General features: G+C 42.8%; 1 protein-coding gene across 5 annotated transcripts in view; it reads left to right on the top strand.

Annotated features, from left to right (window-relative positions):
* Positions 1–10717, top strand: part of PTPRK (protein tyrosine phosphatase receptor type K) — a 449549-nt gene extending 438832 nt beyond the window's left edge. For all 5 annotated transcript variants that reach the window (XM_075597282.1, XM_075597281.1, XM_075597279.1 and 2 more), the window contains 2 exons: positions 2958–3093; positions 7993–10717. In XM_075597282.1, coding sequence (XP_075453397.1) covers positions 2958–3093; positions 7993–8046 — 190 coding nt within the window. In that variant the 3' untranslated portion in view covers positions 8047–10717. The remainder of the gene's footprint in view (positions 1–2957; positions 3094–7992) is intronic.
* The last annotated feature ends 374 nt before the right edge of the window (positions 10718–11091 follow it).

Raw genomic sequence — 11091 nt, 5'->3', positions numbered from 1 at the left:
GTCACCCATTATTCACTAAAGGACATCATTTAGAGTCTCGTCCACTACTTTCTTTCTGTCAGGGTTGTCCTGCTAATGGATGTTCTTATTGACTTGGTTAGTTTATTTATGCTATAGAGATAAATTGTTCCATTATCAAGTCAAAATAAGGGCCTTTGCATTAATTTATTGTTACGTTGGCTGTTTTCTGCTCTAGCTTTTGTGTTGCCCTGCTTTTTAACGTGTCGACTTATGCATTCGTTATGCTATTATTTTCTGACCTATACCCTGCCATCTATGTACTTTTTATCTTGTCAAATAGGTGCATGCATCGAATCTTTTGCACATTTTTTAAGAATGTCTTAACAGTAGGTCACCTGTCTACAGAAAAAATGTCCAAGTTATAGCTTGTCTAAGACTATGATTATACCACTGCAGGCAGGAGACACAGGGAGGCGTGGCCATGATGTCACGTGCCTCATTGGCTGAACTGCTCACGTGACGCGGCCGTTGCTCGGGGAAATACATTTCCCATATCTGCCCTAAATTTGCGCGCTTTGCCGCCTCATTCGCGCGTGCTCAGTGGAAAGCATTGGTTTGTTTTGGCTTCGCGCTGTGTCGCGCTCCCGGCCGCAGTTGGTATAGGCACTTGATATTCCATTAGTTCCTCGGCTTACAATTATGCAAGCCTTGTTTAAAACAATGGTTACCTATCAATACTATTAATGTTTCAAATGTTACCAGCCACAATGCCAACTGGGGTCTCATTTGCCAGACAGTCGGCTTTCCCGGGGCCCAGCACTAGTAAAATCCCTCCGCCCCCCCTGCTTACAACATGGCAAGTCAGCCCCTCTTTCTCTTACACTCCCATTCACCCCATCTCTCTCACTGTGTTGTCACACTCCCCTCCTTCTCTCTCTGCGCTCTTTCCCTCCCTCCCTCCCTCTGCGCTAACTCTCTCCCTCCCTCTGCGCTCTCTCTCCCTCCCTTTGCGTGAACTCTCCCTCCCTCCCTCTGCGCTAACTCTCTCCCTCCCTCTGCGCTGTCTCTCCCTCCCTTTGCGTGAACTCCCTCCCTCTGCGCTCTCTCCCTCCCTCTGCGTGAACTCTCTCCCTCCCTCTGCGCTCTCTCCCTCCCTCTGCGTGAACTCTCTCCCTCCCTCTGCGCTCTATCCTTCCCTCTGCGCTCTATCCTTCCCTCTGCGCTCTCTCCTTCCCTCTGCGCTCTCTCCTTCCCTCTGTGCTCTCTCCTTCCCTCTGTGCTCTCTCCTTCCCTCTGCGCTCTCTCCTTCCCTCTGCGCTCTCTCCTTCCCTCTGCGCTCTCTCACTCCCTCTGCGCTCTCTCACACTCCCTCTGCGCTCTCTCCCTCCCTCTGCGCTCTCTCCCTCCCTCTGCACTATCTCTCCGTTCCTCTGCGCTATCTTTCCCTCCCTCTGCGCTATCTCTCCCTCCCTCTGCACTATCTCTCCGTCCCTCTGCGCTATCTTTCCTTCCCTCTGCGCTCTCTCACTCCCTCTGCGCTCTCTCTCTCCCTCCCTCTGCGCTCTCCCTTCCTCTGCGCTCTTCCTCCCTCTGCTCTGTCCCTCCCTCTGCGCTCTGTCCCTCCCTCTGCGCTCTGTCCCTCCCTCTGCGCTCTGTCCCTCCCTCTGCGCGCTGTCCCTCCCTCTGCGCGCTCTCCCTCCCTCTGCGCGCTCTCCCTCCCTCTGCGCGCTTTCCCTCCCTCTGCGCGTTCTCTCTCCCTCCCTCTGCGTGTTCTCTCTCCCTCCCTCTGCGCGTTCTCTCTCCCTCCCTCCCTCTGCGCGTTCTCTCTCCCTCCCTGAGCTCTCTCCCTCCCGCTGCGCGCTCTCTCTCCCTCCCGCTGCACGCTCTCTCTCCCTCCCGCTGCGCGCTCTCTCTCCCTCCCGCTGCGCGCTCTCTCTCCCTCCTGCTGCGCGCTCTCTCTCCCTCCCGCTGCGCGCTCTCTCTCCCTCCCGCTGCGCGCTCTCTCTCCCACCCGCTGCGCGCTCTCTCTCCCTCCCTCCCGCTGCACGCTCTCTCCCTCCCTCCCGCTGCACGCTCTCTCCCTCCCGCTGCGCGCTCTCCCTCCCGCTGCGCGCTCTCTCTCCCTCCCGCTGCGCGCTCTCTCTCCCTTCCGCTGCGCACTCTCCCTCCCTCTGCGCGCTCCCTCCCGCTGCGCGCTCCCTCCCGCTGCGCGCTCTTTCCCTCCCTCTGCGCTCTCTCCCTCCCTCTGCACTCTCTCCCTCCCTCTGCACTCTCTCCCTCCCTTTGCGCTCTCTCCCTCCCTCTGTGCTCTCTCTCTCCCCCCCGCTGCACTCTCTCTCTCCCTCCCGCTGCGCGCTCTCTCTCCCTCCCGCTGCGCGCTCTATCTCCCCCCGCTGCGTGCTCTCTCTCCCCCCCGCTGCGTGCTCGCTCTCCCTACTTCTGCGCGCTCTCTCTCCCTCCCGCTGCGCGCTCTCTCTCCCTCCCGCTGCGCTCTCTCTCTCTCCCTCCCGCTGCACTCTCTCTCCCTCCCGCTGCACTCTCTCTCCCTCCCGCTGCGCGCTCTCTCTCTCACCCTGCGCTCTCTCTCTCTCACCCTGCGCGCGCTCTCTCTCACTCTGCGCGCGCTCTCTCTCACTCTGCGCGCTCTCACTCTGCGCGCTCTCACTCTGCGCGCTCCCACTCTGCGCGCTCTCACTCTGCGCGCTCTCTCACTCTGCGCGCTCTCTCACTCTGCGCGCTCTCTCACTCTGCGCGCTCTCTCTCTTTGCGCGCGCTCTCTCTCTGCGCTCTCTCTCTGCGCGCGCTCTCTCACACTGCGCGCGCTCTCTCACTCTGCACGCTCTCTCTCTCACTCTGCGCGCTCTCTCACACTCTGCTCTCTGCAAGACTCAATGTCCACGAATCAGTCTTCTACTAATTGTCTGCTTTGGGGCAGTAAAAGTAGAATTTGGGAGATTTACTTTTGTAATCTCATATATTGTATTTACTTTTTCCAGGAATGGAGGAGGACGGAGTGGAATGTTCTGTGCGATCAGTATTGTGTGCGACATGATCAAAAGGCAAAATGTGGTAGATGTTTTCCATGCAGTGAAAACTCTTCGCAACAGCAAGCCAAACATGGTGGAGGCCCCGGTACGTAATCCCCGTTATGGTGTTTATAAAGATTCCTCCTTTGTGTTCTGACAGATAAGGTCTATATTTGATTTACAGTAGCTAGGAAATGCTTGCTTTTTACATGCTGGTAGAAAGAGGATGTAGAAAGCTGAACTCTTACCGTATGGAAGTGCGTGAGACCGGTTTCTGCAAGTGCTAGGAACCACATCATCGTTTGTACTTCTGAAGACGGATTTAGGTACAACTGTTAAAATGTAATACGACACTTTCCACACCGTTATCCTACAGTAAGTGATACAAATTAACAGGGAGGTTTTAAAAAAACGTGTTTGAAAAAGCTAAATGTTATTAAACCAAATACCTATAGTACCTCAGTTCTTCCTCGGTATTTTGTCACGTCAAAAAAAAGTGTGCTTGTTTGCATTGCAGGCGTCTCTTAATTTTTCCATTGTTTTGTTGATTGTTTTCCATTGGTTTGTCAGAGGATAAACTGCATTAAGGGGCTAGTACATTACAGTATAACAATTCATTTGTTCATAATAAAGCTCATCAATTCATGATAACCTACTGTTTGCACTGAAAGTGGTTTTGCTCCACTGCGATTGCTTTGCATATATTGCTTCTGCTGAGGAAGTAAATGGAAGCCAGGAAAATGATGGAAATCCTGCAAAGCAAACATTTCTCAAATTAACTGTGCAGTTAATGAGGAATAATGTTTGTTTGGGTAATTGCTTTCTCATTATTTGGTTTCTTCCATCTAATTGTTTTCTGACTGGAAGTTTCCTTTTAAGAGTCGTCCACTTAACAACTGAGGAGCGAAGTCAGAGGAGCGTATAGGGGTAATGACAAACAAATGTTCAGTAGAAAAACAAATATTGAAGTGATAAATGTTTGTGAATTTTGGTTAACGATGAGTTTACAAGGCATACATTGAGATGACGTTCTTGCAAGAAAAATACAGCAGTTAAATGGGCAGTTTTTTCATTCTTGTTGTTGTATGAGTACATTTATCCGTGTTCACCCTTGGGCAATAAATATAAAAGAAACAGATTAAAAAGCAATGTGACTAAACAGGGGAACAAACTAAAAGGAAGAAGCAGGTGTTTCGCTTGGTAAATGCAGAAGCAACAGGCATTATTTTAACGAATTTTGAGGAAAATAAGTTGCCAACAGTCACTCAGAATAGCAAAAAAAAAAAAAGTTGCAATGTAAAGTAAGCTAAATCATCTACTTCCGTTTTGAAAATGCTTTTGATACGGTGCCACATGAGGTTAGTGAACGAAATAAAGGAAATATGTCTGGCTGCAATCATTTGGATCTACAGTAGCTAGAAAAATGGTTGCAGGTTATGCAGGTGAGAGTAGATGGAACCTTTTCAGATTGGGCTAAAGTCAGTGGACTGCCTCATGCAAGGTGCAGTGATGGGGCCACTGTTTGTTTACTTCTTTATTACTGAACTCAAAGTAGTGATGTGGAGCAAAGTCTCAATCTTTGTTGCTGTCACTAAATTGTATAAAATTGAAAAATCAGAGCTGGATGTAAATTTCTCTAAAGAAGGACTTTGATACATTGGAAACTTGAGTTGATAAATGGTAGACAAGGTTTAATGCAGATGCATAGAAGATGATTCATTTGGGAAGCAACAATAAGCACACTAAATCCAAGTCTTTATGGAGAAGGATTTAAGAGTGCTTCTAGACGGGCTTAGCCATAGTACTCCATGTCGGTCAGTAGCTGCAAAGGCTACCTGGATGTTTTCATGTATAGAACACAGTAGAGATGACAGGGAAGATGGAATAATTTTGACTGTGTATAAATCTTTAGCAACCTTGACTACGGACTGCAGTTTTGAAGACCTTATAAAACAGCAAAGAGACACCACATGAATGGGATAGAATGTCTGACTTATGAGGAAAGAGTACCCAAATTATATTAATTTACATTAGAAAAAAAGTCAAGTAAGAGGGGAAATGATTACAAATACATTCAAGGTCCATAGCAGGAACTTTCCAAGGAACTTTGCATCTCAAGAACAGTTAAAATAATACCGGATCATCCCTTGATCATAGTGGATAAAAAGGGTTCTTCAGCAGACGGAAGAGTTCTTGACAGTAAAGATAATCAAAAGGGGGTATTTACCACTTTTTTTTTTAAGCTAAAGCTTACCTGAACCCCAGAGATGTTATGATTCCCTGACGTCTAGGGAACCCTGGTTCCAATCACCAAATACGTTTGTACATTACTGTAGTTGTACGTAATGTACGTTTGTACATTAGACACAAAGTGCCAAAGTCCTCTCTCCCATGGCCAATAGAAAGTTCTGACGTTATCAAGTGATGGCGTTACAACTTTCTGTGCGTGACCCCTCAGCCATATTTGTGACCCACAGCACAATAAAAAGACATCTCAGGAACTTGGGGTCCTCGGAGGTCAGGGGGAGCCAATGGTTCAGGATATATATATATATATATATATATATATATATATATATAATATATATATTATATTATTTTTGGGGGTGTACTGCTGCTTTAATTGGATTTGATTCTGAGTCAGAAAGGAATTCCCCCCGCCCCCCCTCCCCCTCTTTTTTTCGGTGGTAAGGGAAGTGCCTGCCGTCCTCTGGCTTTATAGAATTATTAATAAAGGGTGAGTATCTCGCTCAATTAGAATGTAATACAAGTTGAACTCTATGAACAGGTCTTCCCTTTCCCAACCTAATCTACTATGTTTCTATGCTTCTGGAAAATGTGTTCCAGACGCCTATATCATTTGTCTAATTCATTTGTTCATCAGAAATGCCCCTCAAATACCCTTCTACTGTTCTGCAACATGGGACTTTCTGGAAGCAGGGGGGGTTCACTATACACTCGTACATGCCCACTTATTGAAACTCTGTTTTCCACCGTGGGTTTTTGCGGTGTGGCTTTTTTGTTACATTTTGAGCAACTGCTGTTAATCAAAAAAACAAAATAAAAGGTGTGTAGTATTGCCTATTTCCTGCTCCTTTCAAAGAAACCTATTAGATTCTTCCTCAGCTCGCCTACCAGAAACTGCTTCCTCCTAACCTACTTTGCACTTGCTCAATCTGGAAAAAAAGCAAAGGTGCCTGTCCTGGAACAGGATTGTTCATTTCTGTTCCCCCCTTTGCAGCTCTGTCTGATAGCCCTTTATATTTTAGTTGCATGTTTTCCCTGGTCTAAAAACTGACAGAGCCTGTGTAATCGATACATTATTGTTACACATTCCTTTCTTACACTGCCAGTAGCTGGTTGCCTTGCCAACCTCTTTAATCTCCATGGCTAAGTGGACTTTTCCATACTCCCCTGTCTGTATTCACAGGTAGCATAGTTCTGTCACTATTCCTGTGTGACAAAGATTACTCACTTCCTTTTCCATCCTAAGCAGGCTGAGTGAGTACCTCTCATGCTATCTACCCACTGGCAAGGCCATTCCGTTTTTACCTTCCCTTGATACAAAGCATTCCACATAGAGAAGCACTCTCTTGCCACTCCACAACATCTACAAGTACCCTTTATTTGCTGTGACTTTCCCAATAAAGTTAAGAAAATGCATAAGGACTTGTTGTGCTTTCAAAGAGGGATGAGTTAAGCTATCTGACCTCATTCACATCCTACACGTGACCCTGGTGCCAGAATAGTGACCAAATAAACAAAAGACGCCACAGCTACATAAAGCGTTGCTGGCCTAAGCATGCACAATACTAGATCCACAAAAATGTATTTTCTATTGCTATTGGAAAGGTTCCACTTTTTCCCCATTTATTTTTCCAGGTTTCATGCCATTTGGTTGAACTCCATTTATGTTGATTTTTTTTTTTTCATTTACTGATCGTTCGCATATCTGCATCTTGATTGGTACAAACCTACTCTACATTGTAATTTAAATAGATACCTTGGAACAAGAATTTGAAAAACATCTTTATATAAATTGTATGGCAAAACAGAGTTTGGTGTTAACATCTAAGTAACCACCACCAAATTAGTAGAAAAATGCTTGGTTCTCATTTGACACACCCAGAAATTATAAATAACTGTCCAAGAGTTAATATACTGTTGGGGCCTACAGATTATCGGATATTAACTTGTGTTATGATGCATGACAATAAAAGTTAAAGATAATGTGATTTATGCATGCCAACCTGGTTATGGAAAATGGCTTTCAATGTCTCACGTTTAAATATCAGCACTGACTTCCAATTCTTCAATGAGCACAATCTTAAACTAGGGATCGATCCAAGGTGTTTCAGAAAGTTTGCATTTTGCTAATGCTTCAGTTTGCCAAAATGTGTTCTGTCCACCCAATGTATATATTTTTTGATGAACAGTATTTTCATAACAGTACATTGATCTACTGACCACATCAATAAATGAGAATATTCTCTGCCCATGATACATATCTATTCATTCCTGTCAAATAGGCCTACTTGACACACTTTATCTTTGTTGAAAACACCAATTGCATGAGTTGCATTCCTTTCCTTTGTCTTCATTCCTGATAGATTTTGTACACTATGAAGGTTGGAAAACAATAACATTTAATCATAATGTGCACAGCTTTTGAAACCTTATAGGTTTCTTCTTCAAGTGCACTGTAGGCATCTTCTGACCATACACTTGAATTAAGAGGACATAGGTTTCTTCTTCATCAATGAAGAACCTCACGTTGCTCCCCTAAAAGGTATCACAACCTACAACTAATCCACATTTCTTAAGGACCCGCAAATACTAGAACTTTAAACTACATTTGTTTTATGAAGTTATTTTTTATGCAATTGACTTTCATTCCCAATTGTTCTTTGCTGTGAAATATGTTGTCACTTTATAATAAATAGTGACAATGAAGTGATCTAAAAGTAATGCACGTAATCATTTATTTATTTTTTTCCTTCTATAGGAACAGTACCGTTTCTGCTATGATGTCTCCCTGGAATACCTTGAATCATCATAGTTGGATGTGCCAAATTGTCATGCCGTCAACGCTGACTGCGGAGAGGATGATTTTTACATGGGACCTTTTATGTTTAAAAAAAAAAAAAAAAGAAACAGTATTTTTCTTAAGAATTTATGTATCTTCATACAAGGACTTGAGCTGTTTCTATGACTGTATACAGTATTGATGGATAGTGCCACATGATCACACATTTGCAAACCAGAGCTGGACAATATTTCCATGTGACAAGGATTTGTATGTATTTGTATATGCAGCCGTTTCACGCGACAACTTTAGAGCCAATCTGTTGCATGTATCTATATTTACAATGTGGCAGTTCTTTCTCTCCTTTTGTTTTTTTAAATAAAATTTGTTAAAAATGCTAACGAAACTGCTGATTGATGTAAGTGCATTCTCGATACATTTCAAGTGTCACAGATCTGTACCTGGCTTATTATGTTTTATGTACATGAATGGCTGGATCATATATTCTTTTCCGAGAAACCCCCCAACATAAGCCAAAGAGTCAATTGTAAATATGTCAATATGGAGAAAGCACACTCTGTATTTATTGCTTATTTACATTTCTTCTTTTCGACGGCTGAAGAAACAATCATTTTTCCTGAGGAAAGCTTTTGCTGAAATCGGCGGTTTATTTTTGTATGTATTGGGTGTAGGTACAAGCCATCTGTTCCCTACATTGGACCGAGAGCATTGTTCAGAGGTATTTTGTTGTGCTCATGCTCGTGAACATAGTAATTCATGTGAATCCATTTGGTTTTGTACCATCCTTAAACGCAGGACCAAATTGATGTATAGTTTTTCACAAGTGTACTAGTACCTATGGATCAAATCATTGATATCTGCAAACTCCACATGGGAAATCCTTGCTTACAGCTTACACAATCGCCCACTGAGTCCTGGGTAGTTGGTAAGGACTGATTCCTGCAACACAGGTGAGGAGATTGCAACACAGTGATTCAGGGGGAAGATGACTTTTTGGTTAGCACGTTGTAACAAAATTTGTATGTTGATGTTTACATACATGTAAGCTTTGGGCACTCGGCAAAGCAAAATCAAATAAATGGATACCAGATTCCAGGTGTGTGGCTTGTCCCATGATTCCAAGAGAATTGTTCTTAATGCCATACCGAATTTGTAGGTTTAATACAGGTTCTGTATTATTGTGAACGATATATCGACAGCATCTTTCTTGTGCTCCGATCACATTGTCTGTAGTCTAGAACAAGAAACAAACTTCTCTAAAGCAAGTAATTCGAATGAAGTCAAATCACCCTAAAGAATATTTGTGGGTGTGAAGTATTTGTAAGGGTGCTTTGAGTGCTCATTAAGTAAGGTATAATTATATTATGTACGGGTGGGCTATGGACCATTGACTGGTAATCTAAATTTGGTTGGTAAGACATGGAGCTCAATTTATTACTCCAGTGTGGCTAGCATGGCTGTCGTTGAAGGTTTCACATCTTAACTGGGGAAGCAAATGGAGAGACAAATGTATTTGTAGGATATGGTGCTCGAAAGCAGAAACGGCGCATGTGTACTTCTAATGGGGAAGATTGCAGTCTGCAGATAAGATATGTATGCAAATTAAATGCAATTTCCCACATAGTGCTGTTAACAATAACAGCTTACAAACGGGACTTAACATCACACCGCTCATGTCACAAGCTGCTTTTCATGTTCCAGTCCAGCTTTCCATGTAAGTTCCATGATGTTTTATTATTCATGTGATGAATGGAACATGTGAATTATATTGAATTTTTAACGAGTCTTCTCTGTAATTTATGTATTTGTGTTAGATTGAAAATGTTTTTTTTTTTTTTGCGTTTTTGTTTAGATAAAATGAAAAAGTTCAAATTTTATACAACTGTATATATGTATATATAGATTTAAAAAAAAGTGTAATAGTTAACAAAAAGAAAAACATATACCAGCACTGTATTAAATACAGCTTTTATTTAATCAAAAACCCCAGCACAACGAAAGTTGAGCAGAGCTTCCAGAGACACGGGAACTTGTGTTGCTAAAGTTTCTGTAGACAATTATCACTCCTGTGCCTACAAGTGCGATTTATTTGCGTTCCTGCATCTCTGGTAGCTCTGCCCACCCTTGTTTCCATTTAAGCAAGCGGTCTTGACAATTGCACAGGTGGCCGCTTGAGAAGGGGCCCCCTGGGGACCGGAAAACATTACATGTTTAGCTGGGTACGTCTTTGCTTTAATAAAAGCTGTACTGTATTTTGTTTTTTGATCCAGTGTTGGTATAACTATTTTTATTTTTTATGATTATGCTTTTTAAAAAAAAATTCATTAGCTGTTTAATTTCTTGTTACGGAGGTTACTCGGCTCTGGGAAGCTTAAATTTAACTTCCCACCCACTTTATATTAAAAACACTTATATATCCGGAACGGAGCAGAGGATTTGAAGAATAAAAACAGTGTTGGAAAGGGGAAGAAGATATCTGTTAAAGTGAGATGCATAAGGACACTGTTCGTTCTGTTGTCTTTTATAGCGGGGTTAACGGGATGACATCAGAATGCAGCGGCAAGCTCAGAACCTCAGAGGTGGCACGTGGGCTCAAAATGATGCGCTTATGTTTTCTGTTATTAATGTGTGCAAGTCTTACTTGATTTGATTTTGGAGGAAATAAAGGTTAATCTGAACTATTGGTGGTCCTTTGTGTGCTTCCTTTGTCTTTGGATTCTTAATACTACAGAAGAGATCATTTATTTGGGAGCAGCACAGATATACAGAATAACAAAAAGTTATTATTCTTTATATGTAGCTTATATACTTTTGAACAGAATGTGTTTAGAATTTTTGGACATTATTGATATTTTTTTTTTTACTATAAGTGTGTGTTTATGTATTGTATTTTTGTAATAGTTGACTCATGCGGTATAAGATTGCACATTTACAGTATTTGAAAGTACTATATATATATATTATTAAAGTGATCTTTACACACAGGTATAATAATCATACAGTATATGAACCTTAGAGAAAAAAAAACACAAAAGACCACAATCCAATGGTGAATAC

The sequence above is a fragment of the Ascaphus truei genome, chromosome 4 (assembly GCF_040206685.1).
Source record: "Ascaphus truei isolate aAscTru1 chromosome 4, aAscTru1.hap1, whole genome shotgun sequence".
NCBI lineage: Eukaryota > Metazoa > Chordata > Amphibia > Anura > Ascaphidae > Ascaphus > Ascaphus truei.
Note: the sequence above shows the minus strand (reverse complement) of the source record. Positions and strands in the feature narration are given on the sequence as shown.